The sequence below is a fragment of the Platalea leucorodia genome (genome assembly GCF_965183815.1).
Source record: "Platalea leucorodia genome assembly, chromosome: 20".
NCBI classification, from domain to species: Eukaryota; Metazoa; Chordata; class Aves; order Pelecaniformes; family Threskiornithidae; genus Platalea; species Platalea leucorodia.
In genome coordinates, this window is record NC_138842.1 from 5,580,054 (window position 1) to 5,605,525 (window position 25,472).

Below are 25,472 nucleotides of genomic sequence, written 5' to 3' on the forward strand. Positions count from 1 at the left end.
CTATCCCATATAAAGTTTGCAATTCTAGTATTACAACTGGTTAATACTTCAGCACTTGATTTGCAAGTCAAGTGTGCCTACAAATGACATACTGATATACAAATCATTCCAATGATCTGATGGACTTTATAATGTCAATGGATTCTTCAGTCATTTCAGTGCTTCTGACATTTAGATCCGCAGGCAGTAGAAGTGACAATTTTCACAAGTCATTTCTTCCAAGTCGGAGAGTCTACAATCAATGACAGCAAGATTTCATAACTGCCAGTAAGTTCTTCATTTCCTAACTAAATGCTTGCAAGTTTATTTGTGGAAGGATACATGACACAGTTTTATAGAGGAGCCCTCATATAAAAATTTCTTTGGATACACACTGACTTTGGAGAAGATAGGGGAGTGATAAATAAACAACAGAGAATCTATAGAAGCCATAGGAATAGACAGTAGCAAAAATCAAGAACTAGGAATGAAGTACCAAATCACGAGGAAAAGGTGCAGAGGGGAAGGGAGAGGAGTCCTTGTGTAGAAACTATTTGGAATATGTGTGAAAGAGAAAAGAAAAGATTTGTTTCAAGTTGCAAGTGCCTATTCACTTGAAACATGAAAATGTCATGAAATTAGTCCTGCTCCAAGGATGCTGACAGAAAGTAACCAGCTTCACTAATGTAACTGCAAGAATTTACAGGGCCCTGAAACGCAGTACTTTTAGCACCGGACTTTTTTCATTTGGCTATACCTGTGGATCTCCTATACAAATCAGCCTGTGTACAAGCTCTTCTTTTAAAGCCAACTGCATTGTTACACCTCATGGCTCTCTGAGACCTCCCCAGTTCCAAGAGCACAGCTAAGACGTGATCATGTGAAATCTATATCCGTAATAAGACTTATCATCCACCAGCTCGCTCTCATGTGATACAGAAGTGCATTAACTTGCAGACCATTACAATTTGTTTCACAGAACTTAGAAGCTTCATCAACACTTCTATGTGCAAGTTGTCACATCCACAGAGAGCTTCAGGACGGTAGCAAAACTCAAATTTCTGAGACTAGTGGTTTTAATTTTGTATACAAATATTAATCTCCAAAGATCATTTGATTGTACATCAGAAGACTGTAGGAGAAAGAGCCACAAACTGAACAACAGGGTTGCAATCATGATTTACATAGAGATTGCTTCAATGTTGTCACTCACCCTGAACTCATCCATCATGGGATCCTCAGACTGCTTCAAGTAGGACAGGTCGAGACGACGCTGATAATCTTCCAAATGCTGCAGGAAACGCAAGGAAGATGGTCACTTTGATTAGCGAAACTCACCAGCGTCAGAGTGCAGGCAGTCATGAATACTTCACATTCCCAAATGCTCAGGATTCCTCCTCTTACAGGAATACTTGTGCCGCAAAACATCTTTAAGCACAATATAAAGTCACTAGTAGAGAGACTCTAGGTGTTTTAAACAGCTTGCTGTCCTGCAACTCTCTTCTCCCCAATCCCCAATGCTCACTCTGTTCATCTCCTACCTGCTTGTTCTCAGACTCCTTGACAGCCTGGTTCACGTGGTTAAGGATCTGACGACAATGATCTGCTGCTTTCTTCACTTTCTCTTTCTCTTCAGGCAGTTCTGCAAGAGAAAATGGAAATGTAATAATGCTTTCCAATAAAGGTTGAAGAAGTCAGAAATCTAGTGCAGTTTGCTGACCTCATATTTGAGAAAGAGAGCTTAAATCCTCAGAATAGCCTATCAACAGAAGCAGCACTGCATTTCAAAGGTGAAAAGACAAAAGTAGATTTGTGACAGGACAGAATTCATTCTGCCCCGCACAATACGCTGGCTTCTGATGATCACCGTACACAGCACAGCAGTTGTTACTCTCCCTTTTTTGAGGGGCTTGTGAAAACCATTCACTCCACAAACATCAATCTGAGAAGTATTCAAAGAAATTTAGAGAAGTTTAATAACTCCTGTGGTACAAAGAGAGTCTCGGGGTAGATCTTTAAGATCACACACAGCCAGCTAGCCAATGTCCCAGGATTCAGCAACTGAATACTGGCTTCTGCATTTCTCACGATCCTTTCTATTTATTTATTTTGGAAGAGAGAGAAACAGACAAAGAAACATAACACAAAATATCAAAAAAACGTCTTACATAGTAACTTTTTCCATCCAGATAGCCTGTATTTACTTTAACAGCTTAGGAAAAAAGTATCTCTGGCTACATTCATGCAGCCTGATTATAAAAACCAGTCTTGTATTACAGCAAGAGCAAACAAGAGTTATCTTTCCAGCCAATGTCACTTGGTCATAGGCAGATAGACACAGGTGAACCCCATCAATTCTCACTACCACAAGCCACATTAAGAATCTAGTTAACAGGCAAATAAACAAGTACCTCAAGGATAATGGAGGTTTCCTAATTACGATTAGAATGAACTTGTAAATGCAGTGTGTTTTTTATGAGTAATGAAATTACACTGCAGCAGGTATCCGCTAGTAAACCTGAAAAGGCATTTTGTGGTATTATTAACCATATTTTTGCCTGTTATGCTGGAAATATCTTTCAGTGTAACACATCCTAGCTAAACTCCACTCTCTGCAAGAACATGAAAATGTTCTGTGGTGCTTTAGAGATTCAACAAATGAGGAAGATTAAGATTCTGTTGGTGTCTATTGTGTAGGAAAGTATTTCTTTCCAAGTTCAATCTCCTTCAAATTCTTAGTTGACATTACATTGATTTTTATATGAAGCTTGTTTATATCAGACTTAGGGGTGTAGGTCAGATTGCACTCTCAAGCACACATTTTTCCCAGATATTGGGAATTTTGAACAAATAGTACTGAGGATTGATTAAAAACAAACAAACAAAAACAAACAAAAAAACCCCAAACAAACAAAAAAAAACCCCAAACAAACAAAAAAAACCCAAACAAACAAAAAAAACCCCAAACAAACAAAAAAAACCCCAAACAAACAAAACACCAACCATCCTTGGTCGATAACAGGAAAACCTTGACTTTAAAAAAAAAAATATCAATTTGCTCTGTATTACCTGCTTTTTGTTCTCTTCTTAAAGAAATATGTTGATTTGCCATGAACCTTAACACAACATGCTTTTTGCTTACATTCTATAATACTTTTCTTTTTTTCTTCCTTGCTCAGAAATATGCCCTATGCCTATCCAGGCTTGTTTAAGCAGTGGCATAACTTGATAGGTTTTTATTAGATTCTTCACATTTTTACGTTAGTAATGGACGATTAGGAATTTCTGTTATTGAAGATCTTAGGTTTTTTTCTCCCTCAAATGCATCTACATGGAAATTGGAATTCACTTAAATGTGTTTTCTCTTAATAGTTTGATTTAGCTATCTTAATGTCCTGAATGCAAGAAAAAAGATGTTTAATCAGAGCACATTTATTATTGAAAACCAATTTATTGAAACAAATAGAGTATCATCTTTAGTGACTAAATTCTTTCTAGTTATTTCCTTCTTCACGATTATAGGAAGGAGTTAAATATATCTAGAAATTACAGAAAGAGCAGACATGCTAATAACTATTGAAAACAATAGCACAGATGCAACTTGCTTCTCAGTACGTTCCTGAAGTTTTGGTTGCTAAGAGCATATAATAAGGAAGAGTTACACGATACCCACTCTCTTTCCTCTGTTTCTTTTTCTTCTGAATGTAATTCCAGCTATTAAACATTATCACATACTCTTATGCAATCAGAAATATAGAGGGTGCAGAGAAAATATTTTCTTCACTTCTGTTTGGTTGTCATAATCATTAAAAGCCGTTAATAACAGTAATAGTCAGTGTAAAACTAAGAAACAGGCTAGGAACTGGAGGGTGGAGAGGAGACAGTCAAGAGTTCCTGGTTGCCTTCTTCAAAAACTAATAGCAAATCAAGTAATTTTGCCAGTAACTTTCGTAAGCAGGGTCGTTTGGTTTATCTTCAAAACTTTAACATTCCCCTCCCCTAACTTTTTAAAACCATTACATTGCACTCTACACACTGCAACCTAATGCAGACTGTCATTCATTTATTTTGCACTGAATGTCCTTTTTTTTTTTCCTAAGAAGGAAAACAAATTTGATTTAGAAACAAAAACTGGGGTTTTTTTTATTATTATTATTTGTTTTAACCTGCCCTCCTGTGTGGAAGGCAGCAGCGGGGTCACAATGAAAACAGATGGTGACCCATAAAATTGAACCGTTCTTCAACACATGCTTTGAAATCACGTTTGCCTAGAAAACCTGCCGAGATGCATGCACAAACCGCAGTGGAAAGGCTTTACCTGTGTACTTAGCTATGTTATCCAGCAGAAGGGGGTACTTAGTCAACCTCTGCATCTCTTTGGGAATGATATCTTTCAGTTGCAACCGGCGACACAGTGGATTACTCTCAGCATCCTAAAATTAAACAGCACAATAACTACATTTGTCATTTTTATTAAGACTATAATTACCTGAACGTGTAACATCTATTTATCACCTAAACGTCTATTACTTCACTTTCCAGTAATTAAATACAAGACAAGAAATGCCAAGATCTATCATTCAGACAACACATCCCCTCTCCATTTGCAATTACATATAGGAAAGCCTCATCACAAAAGCAGCAGCTTCCTCCCCTCATTGCTTCACAGAGGCCTGGTACCATCTCCAATCCATCTCAGTCACCGCCAGACAGGGAAGACATCAGTTTAGCCTTTTATGCTATAGCAAAACTACAGTACATTTTTCAATATAAGCTCAACCCTTGTATTACTGGAGTTCTTCCCAGCCTGTGGTAATGAAGATAATGTTCTCTCCTCCAAATGCCACATGTATTCAAGCCCCTTTCCTGGCAGGCAGAATAGGTATATATCATCTGTCTTCTGCCCGTGGCATGCATCAAAATTGCACTACTATAAGCAGTTTTCCCCACAGAAGTACTCATCCTTGGGAAACCTCAAGTGAGATGCCATCTCCAGCCTGGGACAGCATGTGCTTTCCTGCAGGCTATCAGGACATTCTGTGTTCCCCACAATTAAAGGCTCCTCCCTCCAGAAACGATTAGCAGAGATAAATACAGTATTGGAAATTATCCCAATCTGAAGACAATGTTAGACAAGATGTCATTAATTATAACAACTTTATCTACAGCCATTTGTTATGCTATGCTGGCCACCAGCCACATCCTCAGGCAGCTCAAACCCTTGCATAAAATTCACCTGCACAAAAGTCTGGAAGCGAGAGTCCTTCTTCTGGCGTGACTTGATGACCTCTAGAGCAAAGGGCTGGTTACTGCAGAACGTGGCAGTTGCATGTTTCAGCTTCTCCTCTGCTGGTCCACTAAACTGTGCCAGAAAGCCAAGAAAGCCAAATTTAGATAAACTCAAATTCAGCGTGTGCCACTTTCAACAGACATATAGCCACATAGCAGAACTGGTCTCACCAGGGAAGAAAGGGATTACTGGCAAAATACGAGAAGTAATTTCCATCCTGTTTTTACGGCCTTGTCTTCCCAGTCTACTGAGGAATCCCTTTGCACCACCAACTCTACGGTTCTCCTGTCTCCAGCCCTAGCATATCCAATATTTTCCATAAATGCACTGCTGATTGAGAGGGAGAACACAGTGCCACGTCTCCACTGTCAGCCATAAGGAGAGCAGAAAAAACTGCAATCACATGAATGAGAAGGAATTATTTACCAGACTCTTGGTCAGCAAAGCCAAGACCCAATGTCACCTTGTTTCTCTGGGATACCCATGCTTAAACACCAGAATATAACACAACATCTTATTTCCTTAACAGAAGTATTAAAAAAAAACCCGGCTAGGGGAAATGATAGCCATGAGCAGGGCTGAGAAATGTGCTGCAGATGACAGATGGTTAATCTGTTACTGCAACTGCAACTCTTCCCATTCCTGCTACCCAGTCTGTGATGCAGTGTAGTAACTGCTGAAAATACTCACTCTGGAGAATGAGATCCTGTGGTTTTTTGTTTTAGCCACTTAGCCAGAACACTACACAAGGGCATATAACTATTAGCTTAAGGTCTAGCTTGCTCTAGCGAGTATTTTCTTGCTTTTTCGTAATACACAGGAGAACTGAAAGGGTTGGAGGTGTTTCTTTACCAGCCACATCTGATTTTCGTTTTCGTCCTTTTTTTCTGGAATACTAGACAAACAGTGGGATATTAAAAAAAAAAAAAAAAAAACAAACCAAACCAAAACACCACAAGAGACTTCTGCATGAAGAGCTGAAAAGAATAAGCAGATCAATCTTCAATCCTAAATTAAGTAGGCTTGAAAACAAACAACAAAATAGGAGATTCCCAAGAGAGAATTTATTTTAAAGAATCTACATCACTCCTGCTCCTGTCACTTGGATCTCAGAAAGGAAGCCTGCAACAGTGCTATAAATTTGAAAAGGTTCAGCTATGTAAGTTCTAGGATTGGAAACCAGTATGTTTAACTCTTTTAACTGCACCACAGGCAACATAAGACTTCTATTTCAGTGTTACTGAAATAAATTGTGCTATTACATTTTTCAAAATCCTACTCTCATCTTTATGTCTCCAAAACACCTTTCTACTCTACCCACACATCATAGGGAAATTATTTTTTTCTTCCTTAAATTACTCTTATCTCTAGCCAAATGAAAATCCTATGAGTTCTTCCTGCTTTCCTTCAACCCTCGTTCTCTAGTTCTGTGTTGGCTCCATAGAAACACCAAGTCTAAGACCTTCAGTTCCTATTAGCTGGGAATTACCTTCACTAACCTCTGGCTCTGACTGCCATTCTATGAAACATTATTTTCAAGTACAAGAAAGCAAAAAAGGATTTTACCCAGGAAAGCAAGTCTTCCCCAATTTGGCCAATAACGGAAGTCTCATTCCTTTTTCGGACAGCTTTCATCTGCTCGTTCAATGCAACTTTAAAAAAAAAAAAAGAAAGGAAATTTTATTAATACTGCTCAAATTGTTTGCTTAATTTTCAGCATTTATTTTGAAATAAAAGATATTCCAGGAAAAGGCTAGATTTGCAATAATTTCAATTAAATTAAAAAAAATGAAAAGTGTCCTGCAGCATAATAAATTTAGCAGAATATCTAAGAAAATGTTACATAACTCCTTTGCACTTCTGTCTCACCTGTCTTCAAATGACCCCTAAGAACCTTTCCAGCCTTTTCTGAGGCTCAATATCACTGCCTTTTTAAAAACATAGGAATAATGTAGAACACACTTGAAGCCACCTGCATAAAATTATACAACTGATTATTCAGTGGCAGAGCTGAAATTCTGATTCTGAACAGTCCTTTCTCTAAACAATTAGAAAGGGCCACCCTTCAAAACCACCTGCAAATCTTTTCAGATTTGTTTTCATATTCTCTTCAACAACAGTTGTAACCTTTTGAATGTTGACCCATAAAGACCATTCATCAAAGCATTGCTCCTTTTATCAAAGCGTGAATCAGCACAAGAGAGTCTGTGTACACAGATAAGAAAAAAGCAAGTATCCCAAAGCATTCCATGATTCTATCTGAAACACTGGACACATGCATTCTTTATCAAAATATGTTTGTAAATCACAAATGGAAGAACCATGTGTGAAAGGAAGAACAGCTGTAGTATTCTTTTTCATTTGAAGTGTCGTACAAAATTGCCTCTTGATTCAGGGTCGCTTGCTTAAATTTTTCAGATATTTGTATCCAGAATTCCAGTTGAGGCTACAAAGCTGAAAGGCACCTCAGCAGCTCTTACCATGAAGCCCAAGGATATCCTCCAGATTGGAAAAGATTTTCCGTTTGTCACTGGTGTTCAGGATCCCTTCCCGGGTGACACGCTGGTAGAAGACATTATGCAGAACTTTCAGCGTGCGGACATGAGCTCTCTCAGTGTAAAACAACTCTGAAGAGAGAGAGGGAAAAGCAGGATTTTAACTACCTATTTAAAAGGTGTGGCAATGTGGATCCAAAGGCGAAGCAAACAGAAGTCAGAAACAAAAGTCTCCTTCACCGATGCTTCCCTTGCTGGCCCACATTCCAGCTTGCTCCAGAATGGAGCCATACTCTGCTATACTTCCATGTTTGAAAGAACAGAGAAGCCTATTGATTCGTGACCCATAACTTAACCCAAACAAACAGCCAGCTCTTAGCAGCTCATACAGCCACACAGAATGTTCTGCAGGACTGCAAGACCTGAAATTGAGATGAAGCTTTGAAGATGAAGTTTGGTAGTAGCTTTCCATTTGCATCATGTGCTTTCCAACAGTCTAGACACTGGCTCTTGCTTTCTTTTACAGAACATGATACTGCAAACTGGCCTTTCAGTGTCAAACCACTTAACATTTTTTATTTCTCCTCTAAGGACTGTATCAGTCTCATCTCAGGATACTTTTCAATAACAAGTACAAATTTCACACACACAAACTCTGCAAACCAGAAGTAATAGATGGCTGCTACTTTGAGCGAATCAGTGAAGAAAGACCTAGTTTTAAATTTTAACAACTTCAGAGCTCCAGAGGACAAGTTTCAACTTTGTGCTAGATGAGCTAGGAAAAAATATCCATCTCACCATTAATCACTTCTTGGCGCTTGATTTCATAGGGTTTCAGGCCCAACAACACTTCTCGGCTCACAAGTTGCTGCCAGTTGGGAGGGTCCATGTCCACATCAAAATCATATAGCTCATCTTCACTTTGTACATCTGTGAAACCAACACTGTCCATCCTAATATGAAAAAAGACATCAGATACTTCCCATTTTAAGCACGGATGTAAGGAAGAAAGAGGAGAAAATCTTAAGCATATATATCATTATGAATTTGCTCTCCATAACCGCTGGAGGCTGTTAGATGTCTGAACCTATAGACATATTTCCTAATTTTGCCCTTTACAGAACAAGTAAGAGTGAACATCTGTTCTTACAGTATTTCCATAACCCTCCTTTTACTGATACAGATGATATTTCACTTCAAGCAAATTATTTTAAGTCGGTGAAAGGGCATGTTACAATTTCTTTCCTCCATCTATCTGCAGATACAGAGCTAGCAGCAACACACAGATTTAAAAAGAAAACGTGGAAATCTCAACTCCCTAACCCATCAATTCAAATCAGCAGACACAACAATCACTACACTTCACTCACAGATCAAAGGGCTTATCTGCATATGGTTCACTCCACCTGTACTATATACAGATGCCAGTGTCTCATTTCATATATGCGTTATTTAAGAAAAGTAAAGATCATGCGGACAATTGTACTGGCTCAGAACAACGAACACTACTACATTCTACTTTATAACCTATTAAAATCTCAATAAATTCAGTGAAGTTCAAACATTCATAAGCGTACTCACTTGCGAAAAGGCTTTGGTGTTCCCATGTCAACCATTCTGCAAAGAACGAAAGGAATTATTAGGGAAGCTTATGCAAGAATTTCACCCCACTCAGACATTCGGCATAACTTCAGAGTAAAGGCCTAACCTCCTAACTAGAACATTTTGTCCATCTGTCAGCCTCACCCCCCCGATATATAGTTTTCTAGTACTACCATAGTAGCAGACACAGAGCAGCATTTCCTACTTCTACCAGTAAGGTAGATACAAATGATGTCACTAATAGTTTATATTATAGACTCAGCTTCAACAACCATCGTCACATCAACTCTCTTCCAAGGCTCAAGCGACCAGGGCACCATAGTTACCTCTCTGATTCTCCCTCCTCCTCCAGCAAGTTTTCCAAAGGAGATGGGAATTCAAAGGTATTATTAGGTGTGCGGGGTGTGCCATCCATACAGTCATTAGCAGGCGGAGCTTCTCCAGTCTGCTTCAAACCTAAACAGAGAATGAGTACGAAATGTCAAGAACTCTACCAAATTAGACTACATTAGAGAACTTCACAGCCTCTTCATAGCCTCTTGATTCACAGCCTCATTTCAGCTTAGATCTGGAGGAACTGAATTCCTAGGTTGGTAAGAACAACCTCAGTGACAAATTTTTCCAGATGACACTGACTTTTGCTTACAAAAGCAAGTACCTGAGACCGTTTTTTTTTTTTACCTGTTAGATGATCCAATGCCACAGTGATAGAACCCACCTGACAACAATTTCTGGCGATGATAAGATTTGCTAATTTGAACCAGAGACTAAGTCAGAAAAGATGACTACGCACTGAGGAAGATCTTGTCTAATGATATAAAAACATCTCCTAATTTGTCAAGTTTGTTGCACCAGAACTGTGCGTTGCATATCCCGTTCATAACACAATCTTTAATCATTCCTCTTTGCTAGTGTCATCCTACCTGTTTCATTGTCCTTGCTTCCCTCTGGAGAGGAAAAGGGACCCATCGCCAAAGGAGACATTGGGTTGGCAGGTGGGTATGGCGCATCTGTTCCATCACTGGAGGACCCGCTCTGGCGCAACTTGCTAGAATCTGGTGGCTCGGGGCTAACAGAAGACACTGTAGGTAAGTGCTTTGGATGGCGGGGCTTCTGCATTTCCATGGCTCTGCCAACTAAACAAACACAGAGCCATTATATTGCTGAAAGAGCTTTTAGCTGTTTTCAGCAATAAAGAGAGGAAGCATTTCGGGACAAAATTAGGTTTGTGTGTCTTCAAAAACACGTTTTAAAAACAAAGTTTACTGAGTTTTCTTAGTGTGGATTTTTAAAAGACAGCAGAGACTTTATCTGGCTTTCAGACTAATAGTTAGGGAACATATATTTCCTTGTCTGACATACTTGCGCTGCTATCATGTCGACTCGGTCTCCTTGGTGGGCCCAGAATATTAGGAAAGCCCCTTCTCTTTCCTTTTTCCTCTCCTTCTTTCTCTTTCTTGATACTTTGCTGCAGTTAATATACAACAAAGAAAAGCAAATAGATCACTCGTTTCTTCACATCCAGTTATTTACAGAGATATTGACTAACTCTTTAAAACTGCAGGAGTTTGGTACGAGAGAATTTTATTTCTAACAAGTTATTGAGAGGTCAATATCCTGCAGCATCAGAGGCAAAGACAGCCTACAGACAGACTACGAGTGGTGCGTAACAGGGTTAGCAGCAGGGAGCCACAGCATCCCAAGAGACGCATCTGTTATAAGCAAAAACTCACACACCCTGTTTTTAACTTAGCAGGAGCTAGAAACCACTTTCCTCTCTAGGGTAAGAGACCAATTTACAGCGACCAGTAGCACCTTGTTTCTCTAAGGCACATCATCTTGTGACTCCAAACCTTCACAAGCACAGAGACTCTAATCTGGGAGAGAGAAATACAACTTATCTTACCACTTCAGAAAGGCTGCCAACGCTTGATCTAACCTTTTCACACTGTCAGTGCAGAACTGCTCATAAAACAATCTTAATGTTTCAAAGGAAGCTGGAACGCTAATGAAAGTAAGTAAGTAGCTACTGTGACCACATACACCCCCATACTGTGGGAGACGACTGAATACACCCACAGAGATGGGGTTTTGGGGGAAAAATTCATTATATAACTAGGAAAGTGTGGGTGGCAGGAAGAGTAGCTTTCCTGCATCATGAAGCATGAGGTTTTGGGCAATTTTCTCAAGAAGAAAACTAAAGTATACAGGCCAACAGCTTGATTAGCCTTAATGAGATCCTCAAGTGATTCACGATTGTATTATATGAAACACTGTTCACCTAAAGTTTTAATAAGGCTAGAACTAAGAAAAACAAGCAGTTAGAATTCAGGCATACAGATAAAGGAAGAAAGAAGGCAACTTATATCTAATCCACATGTCTGAAAACATATGTAGAACCCAATTTCAACTGTTAGGTTTTCTATGCAGCGCGGCAATCCCAGATCCTTTTGATGGAGCAATGAAGACTGTAAAATCATACCAACTTCTAATGTGTCACGCAAAAGTAGATTTTGAATTCTAACGAAGCACCCATGCTGGGCAGCTTTAAACAAATGCACTCTGGCCATAACACTACTACCTTGATCTTTGGCAAGAAACCGATACGACCACGCTTCTGCTCCAGGTTCCGAGGTTCTTTAACTTTGACTCCCAGGTGTTTCATGTAAGTAAGAATCACATACTGCATTGTGGAACTGCCAAGTATATATAAAAAGAAGAAGATGGAGGATAAGGAGAAATGTATTGGTGAAAATATATTTTGTCAAGAAAACGAAAAATGAAAATGCAAAGAATCTAATCTAAAAATGGTTAATTTCTCAATAAAAGAACTTGGCATCTTTTTTTTTTTTTAATATGAAATAAACTATCACAGACAATGGGAAAGACTCAGCCAATATCAGAATTTGTCCTCTTGTAAACAAAAGATGGAGTATATAAAAGGCATACCAGCCTAGGAGGTAAAAATCAAATTTTGAGAATTATACAGAAGGTCCTAAAAAGATATACTAAAGATATATTTGAAGTCACATTATAGTTTTGAGTTATAGTAAAAATAAGTAACAGTAAAAGGTATGGTTGCTGTAAATAGTATAGTAAAAGCTACCCAGATGGTTGTATACATACAAACTGAACAAGGCAAGGCACATACAGAAAATAAATGTTAGACCAGATTGAAACAGCTACAAAACAAAACCAAAAGAAACATGAACTCTCAGCAACAGTAACTTTTTCAGATCTGAAACAAAGGCAACAAACTTCAGAATAAGAAGAGGCTGAGAGCAAGAGGTTGATGCTCTGAATTCAAATGCCAGGGGCATTGGAAAATTTGTGGCTACAGCCAGCAGAGGGCTGCCTTGTTCTGCTCAGCAGAACACAGCCAGCAGTGGGGTTTTTGCATCACAGACAGCCCACACAACTTCCATTACCTCTTGTCTTCTTCCAAAGGCTGAGATGTCATCCTAAAAACAAGAAAGAATTTAAAAAAGAAACTCAAAAACCAATTAACACCCAGTCACATCCACCCAGAGCATCAGCAGTTGTGTTCAAAGTGTCCTTTAGAATGTTAGAAGTCCTGGGGCGGGGTAAACAAAAATGAAGATTCAGCTGGGAAAATTGGATTCAGCTCACATTAAAAGAAAAAATGGGCTGTGAAGCTATAGGTTTCTACAACCCAAAAAAAGGACTCTGATCTAATAATGCACAAGGCGACAATGGAAGCATTTCCTCTGCTATTTGAACAGTAGCCTCCTTGAAAACACATATGGACTTCACCTAATGGTTAGCTTACTTTTGGCTATCATTACTCAAACACATGTTGACAGCAAACAGGGGGAGCAATATAAACGTAATCATGCCAAATTGCTTCTAGTTCCTAATTCCTTTGCTCTGCTGTTGTTAGCTTAGGTACAACCTTTTTTACCCCCACAATTATACTTGCTGTTACTCACAACACTTCCTCAATTTTAGCAATAATCTGTTCTGCACATGCTCTTTCCTTCTCCACTGCATTCCGGTCACGAACTCTTTCTGCATCCAGCTTGGTTAGCTCTCCTTCTGCCAGGGTCAATCCCATACTACGTTTCTGCCTGAAAAATGGGGAGAGGGAAGCATCACTTGAAACTGAATACTGGCCTGTAACAAGGAAAAGCAACCTCTTGACATTCACAGTGTCAAACAGGTTTCATTATTGGTTTCTGTATGAAAATGGAGAAGTCATAACATTTCTCCACAACATTTGCACTCACTGTAAAACATAGCTAAGATAGCCTTCAGAGGGATAAAGTTGTATGATATTTATCAAGAGGCAGCCATTGCAAGGGTCAAGAAAGAGTAGTTACTCTTTTTGCAGCATCCCAGGCTGATATTTGAAGCATATACTGGAATTTAGACATTTTTAGGTATGAAGAAGTCCATTACTGAACACTTGTCTTGGTCTAATGTCTCACATTGGCACAGAGCTCTTATGACTCCATATGAAAGGGCATATTAATTACCAAATTCTACAATATGCCCATGAGCTTTCTAAAGTGGATTATTTGGTGCCCAAAGGGGAGAGGAAAGGAAAAAAGGACAGGGAAGAAAAAAAAAAAAAAAAAAACAAAAAAAAAACAACAAACCAAACCAAAACCCCCGAAGAAGATTCAAGCTGATTATAAACACAATTAGTAAGAAGGATTTATATAACATCATCTAAGTAACAATATTCTGAAATTGCCTCAAATAGCTTTAAGGAATGAAGAATCCAACCTCTAAAGTGGATCTTGCAATTTATTACTTGCAACACAATGTCCAAAAACATTCAAGGATTGGTCACAGGGTGACCCTGGAGGCCCTCTCCAGTGGTATCTTCCTATTCAGTCCAAGATGAATTACTACGTCCCTCAAGTTTCAACTTCCCCTGTATTGGACAAGTTGACCGAGGGCAGGCATGAATTAAATGAAAACTACACAGACAACTGTTGTTACCTGAAATCTTCCAGATTCCTTTGAACTTCTGGACAGACTTTATCTTGCATAGTTTGTATAAACTGGCGATGAAGCTCTTCAGGAAGGAGTTCTGGCCGCCTTCTATCTGTAAGTCAGAAGAGAAAAGTTGATAGATTATTCTTTTGAGAACAGTCCTCTCCACCTTAGAATAAAGTCACTCACATATATGCCTTAAACCCATCCAAGAGTACCCTTTTGCCTTTCACTTGCTGATAATACGAACTCCGGTGCATTAAGTGTAAGCAGCTTTGGTCACATCCACTATCATACTAAAAAATGTACATGCCAACGTGGCCAATGCTTCCCACCACTTACACGTGTATCACAGCACGCATTATGCCCTCCCCAAGAAGCACAGTAAGTATTTGTTTGTCTCTCCCTGTAACACATGACACACTATGTTTGAAGTAATCCCAAGTGCATTTCAGGAACTTGCTTGGACTACCTCAGACAGTAGAAACTGCAGAAATAGATACCCGAGGCAAGAGCACCCTACCTAGTTCTAAGGAGATTTCATCTGGAACTGGAACCTTTAGATTCTGCAAAAGAAAAGAAAGACTGGGAGGACATACACAACAAACACCACCCCAATACAACACACAGTACAAAACATACAAGAAAATCCGCACAAAAGCCAAAATCATAGAACCTGAACACCTAAAGGTATTAAGGGGAAGATTCCCATCCTGAATATATATAGTATATATATATACACACAAGGATTATCTCATCTAAACATGTAGTACTAGCCTCTGCTACGCTATCTGGTAGCCCAATTCACGACAGTGAAGTTTCTCAGGCTTTCCAACAGATACATAACATTTCCCAATCCTTGCAACAGCCACATCAATATATGCAGCAATTATTAATTGAAAGGCAATGTATAACAGCTAGAACTTGCTTATAGATCACAAATTTATTTCTCCTCTCAGACAATGCATTCCCCATGATTTACTGAGTTACCAAGCATCTGAGGCTATACACCATTTTGCCATATTCACTGGTAACATTTCAACAAAAAACTTTTTCTTTTGGAGGACTTAAATAACTCCTTAGTTTTTTCCAGTTCAGGAGAGTAGAGAAAGGTAGAAGTCAACTTGCCAGATATGCTTGAAAATGAGAGAAAGGACTGAAACTTACTGCAGCTCGGTCCAAGAAGAACTGGTAAAACTCAAGGAAGACACGCCGAGTCTCTTTGGAGTTGGTCTGCTTGTACAAGTCTGTGTAAAGGTAGCACAACTGTGGGAAACAACAGGGGAAGAAATTAAGCGATACCATGAGAACTCTTCTAACACCACTAACTCCAAGTTTTCTTTCAAATATTTCAAGGAATTCAGCATTGCTGGACTGAAACTCTTCCTAGCTACCTTCAGCCATCTAAATTGCTCTGGTAACCTCAGCTAGGCTGCCCTGGTAATCGGGGGCAGGGGGGAGGGAGAGAGGGAGAGAGAGAGAAAACAGATCTTCCCTGTAGACAACTAATCCCACCACCTTAGGGTGGAATAAAATGCTTTCAAGAGCTAAATACTTATTTGTAAACAGCTAACGTAAGGGGGAAGAGTTCTCTGTGTTTCTTTTCATTTCTCTGAAATACTCTCATGCCTGCACAGGATCTGCATTTCTCTCCTTGCTGGTCCAGCCACGTCACTGACAACGCTACCCAAGAACAAGGAGATCCTGATACACTCTGGTTAAGACTACCAATTTGGGCCAGGGAAACAATTCCAGAACATCTTACCAACGCTGCAGGGTCGAACTGGGACACCACATGATGCAGAAGAACAGCCAGGTGAGCTGGGCGAGATTTCAGGAGCTCAATGTTTTGGAAACAGCTGCATTGTCCATTAATCTGTAGAGATACATGGAAACTATCTGAATTATTAAAGAAAGCTACTGTGAGAAAAACCAAGCAGCTTTCTTCCAACAGCTTAGCTCCTCATTTGTTTAATTAAAATAAAAACTGACCAATTCCAGAACCTTCGCAATGCCGTTCTAACATCCCAGAAAGAGCTTACAATAGGAACACTTCCTTTAAGTACTCTCCTGAACACTAAGTATGATATAATGAAATATAAATTAGAGCAAAGGACAGCTAAAATAACTCAGAATAAATATGTCAAAAGCCACAGCAGCTATACTGCTGTGACAATAATGCAGAACTTAATAGAAACTAAATAAGCAGAAGAAAATTAAATAAGGCAAATTAATTTCTAGAAAGCTTAAAGTTATGAGAAGGAAGACTCAAAGATGGCGTATTGTCATAAACTCCCCAAATGTTTTTATTTGGCAATATTAACCATAACAGGAATCATATTCTCTAGTTCTTAATTCACCACACAAGAACTACTCAATAAAAACAAGTTATGGAGCACTTGCTGTTTAGGCACAGAGGAACAAAATCCTGGCCGAGGGGAAAAAGGGGTGGCTGAGGCTAAAAGTCATTCCCACCTGCTCCTGTTCAGTGTCGAAGTCGTCATCCTCTGCTCCAATGATCTGAGGCCCCACTCGGGATAAAGGACTTCCAACACTGGACTGGGAATCCTGGGGTGAGTGGGGAGCAAGGGAAGAGAAGAAAAATGTACAGTGCTATTACTCTCTTGACACAGTAAGCCTTCTTTACCAAGTTAGAGATACTACTATAATTTTTGTTCTCCTTCTCAAAACTCAATGGAAACCCATGTGTCTTTACTCAACCTTGTCCAAGTTTGCAGTTGTGAGATCCCCTTACGAATGCTTCTCCCAAGGTGCAAGCATTCAGAAACATTAAATCAGATGATTCAAAATGAACCGCATTATCTACAGACAAGAGCACACTAAGCATGTGGCATATGACAAATGACATCTTAGTACAAATGGAGCAATATGACTCTGGAAAGTCAAGCAGACGAGGGGAAAAATACTTTAGAAGTCATCCTAAGGAAGAAAATAATATGTTCAGATAGGTCTGCACTTTCTGCTATGTTCCACTTTTACCTGCTCTTGACGCCATCTCTGATAATGCCAGCCTCGTAATGACTAAATATCCTAAAGAAAAGACTGTTTCATTTACTGCTGGACTCAAGGAATAAGATATGTACAACTGCTCTACCTATTTTAGGTCCAGCTGTTTTACTGCTTATTATGTACTTCTCATCTCTAAATGAGCCTGCTCTTAAGCTCCATAAACATTTACTCAGCTAATTAACTCCCCCTGCACAATTTTAATTGCATTTTATTTTCTAAAGCAAAGTTTACGCATGCTCCATCTAGAAAGCAGGGGAAAAACAGCGAGGTTTTAATGGGCCCATTACAGGAGATGCTGTTGTGCACTTTATGTTTTGTACTCACAGTATCTTGAACCTCAGTCTTTTCTGGGCTCTCATCTGGATAAATCCGCTCCTTCAAGCCACTGCGAGGACTCTGGGAAAGCAGGAAGTTCAGTTCTGGTAAGTACCAGCAAATCAAGGAAAATGAGAACTGCACAACAAGTTTTTCAGCCACAACAGCCAAAACTTCTCCTTTCTCACAGAGTGAGCCATTAAACAGCTGAGGTATGAACAGCCAAACTAAAATGCATGACCCACATGCAGAGTTTCCATAAAAACCAAAAACCAACCGAATGCAGAAGGAGTTTCGGTAAGAAAGCTAGTAACACTGGATAACAGCAGAGCTGTAAAAGCTACTAGTGCACCTGTCCATAGCTTTCTCTCTGCTCTCTCCACCTCTTCTGACAGTTTATGCAGTACCCATGTTGCTAGCTCTATGACTAAGCCCTTTTCTCCACATCCCCTCTGAAGAGGGGGCTCCCAGCAAAGGGCTCCGTATTCCAGATGTAGTCTCACCAGTGCCCAGCAGAAGGGGCTGGAAACTTCCCTGCGCCTGATGGCAATCCTGTTTCTCACGTAGCCCAGTAGACACTTGGCTTTATTTGCAAAAAGCATGTGCTGTCAGCTCGTCCTCAGTGTGTCCACAGTAACACCCAGCTCCTTTCAGCTAGGCTACTACTCAGCCTGTTGGTTTCCAGCCTATATTGATGCATGTATTTCATGTATTTCTCTGTATTTCACCCCAGCTGTAGAACTCCGGACTTCTGGTTAAACTTCAACAGGTTTCTATTGCCCCCAATCCTTAAGTTTCTCAGGGTCACTTTGGATTGAAAAGCTTGAATGTTTGGTGTGTCAATCACCTCCAATGATCAAATACCATCCACAATACTGACAGGATTAAGTTTATTAAGACAACGGGTATGAATTTTGTTTGGCATTTATTAGATACAAACATGAGTGATAGCTAGTCAGATTTGGAGTTGGAGGAGGAATGTTTTAAAATAGTCATGTATATTCACATTTTGGATGTATATCTGACCCACCTTCCTTTCACTTCCAACTGCTAGTACAAATTTAGCTCCCACATCCTTAAGTTAAATAACAAACTCAGGCCAAAACCCACGTACAGTGTCTCAATTCCTCTGCACTAATCAGATAGTGACTTAATTAAGGATTAGGTGCTAAGGCACTCCAATAGGGAGACCATACGAGCACACAGATTGATAACTAATGAGTGAACAGACTAAGAGCCTTTACTGTTGGTAATAATTGAAGCTTATTTGGTAGAAGTAAGGCTCTTCCCCACTTTCATGGCAACTTGCCCACTGACTGGATCTGAGTCACAGCTACCGCAATTGGAACATTACCATACTCTTAAAAGATGCTCTAATTGCATCTCTGAATTCTGAGAAAGATGCTGGCATCCATCTTTCTTGGTCTGGTTACAGGGATTGTGCCAGGAAAATCTAATCCTGGATAAAAACCCTAAACCCACACTATTTCTTTCCCAGTCCCTATGGAAGACCAATATAGTATGCTTTCCTCAGGGAAATATTTTTGGCGTGTAGTGAGAAGCCTATTCTAGTAATACACAGTGTTACTGAGACAGAGTATACATGTATGATACACAGGACAACACAAACATAAAAAATCTGCACAAGAAAACCAAATTTGAAAGGTATAGAAGCAAAGTCACAGAGCTGTTCAAGACTCACATCAGCAATGTCGCTGTTTGGTCGGGAGGGGCTGTCACCACCGTAATCCAGTTTGCTCACACAATCCCCGCTCTCTGCCTCCACTTCACTGATGCGCAGCGATTCTGTCACAGACCTGGAGGACAAGACTCCATCCTAAAAAGATAAAGTGGGTGGGGAGACAGCACAGAGCAAGTACAATATTATAAGAGACAATCATTAAATATTAGCTGTTTCAAAACCTGGTTAGTTCACATTATTTATAAAAAACTTTCTTCATGTAGACAGAAAAGGCTGCAATGCTTTTCTAAGAGAAAACAACAGAAAAATCACACCAAGTTTTCAAGACTTATAACATTATAGGCAGAGGAAAAAGGGGAAAAATAGTATCAGCTACAGCAAAGCTGTTTTAAACTTCCAGTTATTCATTCCCCAGTGTAAGAATGGCTTCACAGGTTTATTTTAAGTTGTACTGACAGAAAGACTAATAAACACATCATAGTTAAATACTTTAAACACTTTTAAACACTTACTGTTTTAAAAGCAGTTTTTCTACAGATGGTTTGGAAGTCCATTGTTAAGTTTACTTCATAGACTGACATTGCACTGTATTGCCTGACAGCCTCTGCAAGCCTAATTACAAATCTCAAACTCTAGAGGGTGCAACTTGCCTGTACAAGCAGAGAAGAGCATGGCAGGGAACTCCTGCTTGCCCAGAACACCATCATCCCCCCAAATTTTCACCCGGAACATACCATAGAAAAGCCTGACACATTCTGTTACCTGAGTACAGCCTGTGGCTTTGGACAACTGCTCTTGCAGCTGAGGAATGTGTTTCTTCGTTTCCTGTATCTCTTTGAGCAGTCGTGTGGTGGGTGATCGGCTATAGTCTTCTTGCAGAGACTGAAAAATAATTTGATGAGCTTTCACTCAGTATCTCCTCAATATCAAAGCTCAGAACTACAACCTACTACTTATCTTCATTCCATTTACACATTTTAAATAATAAACAGCACATCCTCACACCCACCAAGTAGATGCCACAGTATGTCCATTTTATAAGCTCTCATCTCTCTCTCCTGTGCCATGTAAAAATAACTGCATTCTAGAGTTTTACTGAAAATCACAACCATATTGAATGTACAGCTGAAGGCACAATAACTCAGCACCACCACAGAGTACTGTGCTAACTGTAGCTCCTAGTGAGAAATGGCACTCTCTCTCAGTAAGAATCAAAGATGTTTACTTCCCCAAGGATTAGAGCAGATTGACGGATATGTGCATTTCCACTTAAGAAAGCTCCCACAATTTTTTTCTTACTCTGTCAAGGATTAAAAACTCAAGAGCTGATCACTAAGAGCGATTAAATCTCTGGTGTTAGGCCGGTATACAGAAAAGCTAAGCTGAAACACAAGCTATGCAAGGGAATGTTAAAGATGCTATTAAGTAGTGATTCAACAACCGATCTTTGCATTTGCACCATACTTTCCTCCACCTCTCTCAAACTCGTGCAACTCCAGTACCTGCAGCCGCTCCTGCTCTTTCTGTAGCATCTTTCTCAGAATCTCCACCTTCTGGTTGTGGACAATATTATTCTCCTCCTAGAAAATATGGAGAGATTAAGAGTCAGGTTTTTTTGGTGGAGCTGGGAATATAAGGAAAATGGATATGCCTACTTTCCAGAGCCCATGTTTAGGAAGTAGATGAAAAGCCCTACAGGAAGCAATTCAAGTTTCTAAATCCTATCCTATGCATTCTTTCCTACTTTTGAACATAGCTATGAACATTTAAAAAAAAAAACCAAAACAAAACAAAACAAAAACAGGCAGACCAGAAGCATTTGCTTATTTGCTTTCCCTACTCTTTTTTGCCACATGTCTGCACACCTTACAATCCACTTTTTAATAGAAGTTACAGCATGACTGGCTCGGACCAGACAATGTATAAACTCACATCATGCAAATTGCAGTATATCTCAAAGACAACCTGTGAATAACCTCTCAACTGTCTTTGTATTATCTTAGATAGGACTGGATATTTTTACTTGCAAAATGTTTTTCCCCATGTGATTAAATACCCACTAGGTAGCAGGATAAATATTCCAATTCCAATTTGTGATTTGTGCAAGAAGCACAAAACAATTGAAGAAAAAAATATATGACTACATTTCTTCCACTGCTACATTGGTTCTTTGGAAAGAGAGCTTTAAATCTTACCCCCATAAGCACTGGGCTAGTAATCCTTTCTGCATTTCCTGATGTGCCAGGCGAATGGGGAGATGACATGATGGGAGACATATGCCCAAATGCTGCCAGATCCACTTCAGAATCAGCTAACGGAATTTGGGGCGACCCCGGTGGGCGCCCCTGAACAGTGAGAGCTACATAGGAACCCGCTGCAGGGAGAACAAGAACAATTCACATTTCAGACACACTTGCAGATTTCTGTGGTTGCTGTTTCTCCGATTGCCATTTCGCTCTAGAGACTAGACTCAGACCATTCTCCACCTGTTCGTTCTTGAAACCAGAAAACCTGCAAGCACTGTCAGCTCTGTTTCAGAGATCTCTGTTTAAATCTCAGGTAATCAAAAAACTTCCATGATAATCATCCTTAATAAAAGCACGCAACCCAATTTCTAGTCTATCAGGTTACATTTACCAGGTTGCATTTACAGTATACGTATGCTCATGCCACAAAATAAACTGTGCTGGGGTGGAAGGAACCACTACCACCTTCTTCCTTGTGCAAGAAAATCAACCAAGAATGCAATTCCTTTAGAAACACCAGTACTTTGCAAGCATCATACAGTAATCTACATTAAGAGTGCCTGAATAGCTATGGTATTTAAGGTGGAGTCAAAAGATGGGAAGACATATAGGCAAGGTTTGATGGTAACTTTGAACATCAAGCTAAGGAGAAACTGCAGAGCATGTATCAGCTCAAGTCCAAGATGTCAAAATTACCCCAATTTCACTTCACCGTTTCATATACACCCTTTATCTCTCAGCATGGGGCATGGTTAGACCTCATCCTTGTCACTTGATAGCTGAATCGGTCATTGGTCCTTTAAAATTATGCCTTCCATGCTTTCAAGGAGCACAGTGACAAAAATAGTAACCTGTCTTTACTTACACTTGATCAGCTTTACCACCTCCAAATGGTTTGAGTGTGTTACAAGAGTGCCATTCACCTGGGGGTAGGGAGGAAGAGAAAGTTAACAGAGTTTAACTGCTGATTTCCAATCAAAGGTACCCACACACTACACAATAAGCATATAGAATGAGGAACAATTTCTTTTTTTTTGTCCCCCCATCTCCATTACTATGTCTTTCAAGGCACTAACAGATAAACATTTTATCCTTTTAACAGTTTATCTTGGTGAGCAGAGCTCTGCAAAAGAAAATTATACACACCAATGAAAACCAACCAACTAACCAACAAAAAGCAATCCACCTCTGACTAGGCAAAAAAAAAATAGGGTAGCTAATTTAATTAATCAATTTAAATGCCTAGTTGAAATCCCAGCTCTATCTGTGTCAGTAGCTGCTGTAGCACAACCATCGTTTTGCAGCAATTGTTTAGATAGTCTTTTTAGTTCCTGACTTGATTTCTTAGTTGTTTGGGACCAAAAGAGAACACTGGTCTGGGGGTAGTTAGGAGAAAAAAATAATCCAAGACAACTGTTTATTTACAGGTAATTATTAACAACTTTCTGTTTCTTCTTTCCCCTGCCGCTTCTGTTTTAATTGTATGTGTGATACTTGAACCCTGTAGGATGCCGAACTCGTCCATAAAGTTCTGAAATGAGAGTGATCTCCACAACAAAACTAACATTCAGCAGTGGGCTTTCTGTGGTTACTGCTCTGGTATCCCCAGAACACAGAAACTTAGACCATTCCTCTATCCCACAGGCAAATGCAAACATCACAGTAGACATATCAATGACATTCTTTCAAGGAAAGAGCTCATTTATTACAAAGGATCCATTCTTCTGATGATTTGAATGCCCTTACCTTGATAATTCTATCACCTGTTTGCACTCCAGCCCGCATGGCTGCTCCATCTAGAGAGGCAAGAAACCATTTAGTTCCAATTTCAGTAGAAACATTCAAAGCAAAAATGGTTTAAGCACTTCTGTAGTTCCACGCAAAGCTACTTCCCACACTTGCCCAAGCTTCCTCTGTCTCTGTCAGATTAAAATCTCTTGACTATCTAGACTAGAGCAGTTCTGTTCTCATTTTGCAGTGGATACATCAACCACCACATTTCAAGGAGTCATTTACTTCCTCTTAGATGTAAGAGGTCAGTTTCCAAATACATCAGACGCTGAGGAGGCGATTCACTGCATCCCAACAGTGCAACGCTCTTTGTCCTTGCACATCTGTTCCAAAGGTACAGCCATCCCACCCGTGAGGACGGCATTTGGAGTCTTCTCCTCCAGCTCACGCACATGTTTCTCTGATTCACATGAAAACCTTCTAGGCTGCTCACATTTAGTAAGTCTGCTTACCTTCTTTGACGGACTGCACGAAGACTGGATTGTCTCCGCTGACTGTCAGCCCAAATCCGTTTTCATCCCGTTGGATAACAACACACCGTTGAACAAGACCTGCATAAGAAAGGTGGGGAAAGGCCAGAAGAAAGAGGAGAGAAATACAAAGAGACACAAGCTAGGCATCAGTCCAAAACCTTATCCTCCTAGATAATCACAGAGCACTGAAAGAAACTGGTACAACACAACAGAGGGGAAAATATATGAGAGACAGAAACAGGGCATCAGTCCAGAAACAGATAGGAATGTCAAGACAGGTCAAGCTTATTGCTTCAGTTACACAAAACAGAGAGAGACAACAGCGGAGATGCAGACAGCTCTGGCACATCAGACACAACTTGAGGTAAAAGCAGCTTTTAAAGAAGAGCAGCTATGTACACTAACCACTGAGCACAATCTCCCTTTGTCTGTATTAATAGTTCCTCAAAGTATGGCAGAGGGCTGTCATGTGCCAGTACACCACCAAAAACACCAAATAACTTTCACAAGCGACTCTAAAAAAGAAGTCACAAATCGCTCAGGCGAAAATCAGCAGCTTGGACTAAAACAGATTTATTGATCAGGAGAAGTTCTCCCAATTCTCAGCAAAAATCTCATCTCGGGGCACCTTCTGTTCTAGATGAGAATATCGCACAGAACCAGAACAGCAGCAGTAAAGAAGTACAAGCCACACTTACTACACTGAACAAGACTTCTGAAATCAAGACCATGCTTCCTTCCCACTGAGCTACTGAAGTACAGGGCCAAAATCCCAGGAGAGGAGAGCTTGAATCTGCTCCTCCTTTAACTTGCTGTGTGATGTCAAAGGCAACTTGTTTTGTTTCCCAGTGTCAGGATTACTCAGTGTAATGTGAACATAAATACTGTTGCAGAGATAAATATACTTAGTAGGTGTAGCATTTTGAAAAGGTGAAATGTTGTGTATTTCTATTGTTTACTTGAAATTGAAATAAGGGAAAACCAAACCAAAACAAAGCGAGTCCTGGCATATTGTTGCAGAGCACTTTCCTAGGAGCATCTGCAAAGAGCCTACCACAATGGAGCCCTTATCTTGAAAAGTGACTTTAGGAACTCTGCAAAATGCTTCAAGGATGTTCTTTCACTTACACAGCAGAAAACACTAGCTGCTAAACATCACCCTTCTTTCTAACAGCTTGCTTTGCGTCTTCGTTTCTAAAGCCACATCAGGCAAAACTCTTGCACCAGCATCTTGAGAAAGAATTAAGAGTTCTCCACAATCAGATACCAAAATTGTAGCAGTTTTGTTTAGTACAGAGGGAGCGAAGGGAATTGTGAAGATGCTGTCCCAGCAAGACTGTCTTTTCTGGAATAATTTTTAAGGAATTAATTGTACGAGTGTGGAGTCATACCCATGTCTTAAATTACTCTCACACCACTACAGCTCCTTTCACTTCTCTGGAGCAACTCCTAATGGAAATGAGGAGCCTCAAGTGAAAACACTGTCTGCCCAGTCAGCCCTGTTCCCCTCAAGTGTGGCACATATGAAAAATGGGTGTGGGAGTAGTGGAAAAGGTTGCATTCCAGCACTTCTGCAGCAGTCTGGTC

The 25,472-nt window shown here is 39.8% G+C and overlaps 1 protein-coding gene across 4 annotated transcripts in view; it reads right to left on the reverse strand.

Annotated features, from left to right (window-relative positions):
* Positions 1-25,472, reverse strand: part of ARHGEF12 (Rho guanine nucleotide exchange factor 12) — a 77,378-nt gene that overhangs the window by 9,968 nt on the left and 41,938 nt on the right. For 2 of the 4 annotated variants that reach the window (XM_082330777.1, XM_082330775.1), the window contains 27 exons: positions 23,865-23,963; positions 23,368-23,417; positions 22,487-22,544; positions 21,571-21,749; positions 20,878-20,955; positions 20,138-20,257; positions 19,376-19,510; positions 17,683-17,754; positions 16,804-16,896; positions 16,094-16,204; positions 15,496-15,594; positions 14,852-14,894; positions 14,335-14,440; positions 13,317-13,454; positions 12,795-12,827; positions 11,948-12,062; positions 10,729-10,834; positions 10,290-10,502; positions 9,693-9,822; positions 9,346-9,381; positions 8,563-8,717; positions 7,750-7,896; positions 6,836-6,921; positions 5,216-5,341; positions 4,298-4,412; positions 1,521-1,621; positions 1,193-1,270 (listed from right to left, as the gene is read on the reverse strand). In XM_082330777.1, coding sequence (XP_082186903.1) covers positions 1,193-1,270; positions 1,521-1,621; positions 4,298-4,412; positions 5,216-5,341; positions 6,836-6,921; positions 7,750-7,896; positions 8,563-8,717; positions 9,346-9,381; positions 9,693-9,822; positions 10,290-10,502; positions 10,729-10,834; positions 11,948-12,062; positions 12,795-12,827; positions 13,317-13,454; positions 14,335-14,440; positions 14,852-14,894; positions 15,496-15,594; positions 16,094-16,204; positions 16,804-16,896; positions 17,683-17,754; positions 19,376-19,510; positions 20,138-20,257; positions 20,878-20,955; positions 21,571-21,749; positions 22,487-22,544; positions 23,368-23,417; positions 23,865-23,963 — 2,822 coding nt within the window. Of the gene's footprint in view, positions 1-1,192; positions 1,271-1,520; positions 1,622-4,297; positions 4,413-5,215; positions 5,342-6,835; positions 6,922-7,749; positions 7,897-8,562; positions 8,718-9,345; positions 9,382-9,692; positions 9,823-10,289; positions 10,503-10,728; positions 10,835-11,944; positions 12,063-12,794; positions 12,828-13,316; positions 13,455-14,334; positions 14,441-14,851; positions 14,895-15,495; positions 15,595-16,093; positions 16,205-16,803; positions 16,897-17,682; positions 17,755-19,375; positions 19,511-20,137; positions 20,258-20,877; positions 20,956-21,570; positions 21,750-22,486; positions 22,545-23,367; positions 23,418-23,864; positions 23,964-25,472 lie in introns of all 4 variants that reach the window. The other 2 variants (XM_082330776.1, XM_082330774.1) reach the window with 1 other exon arrangement.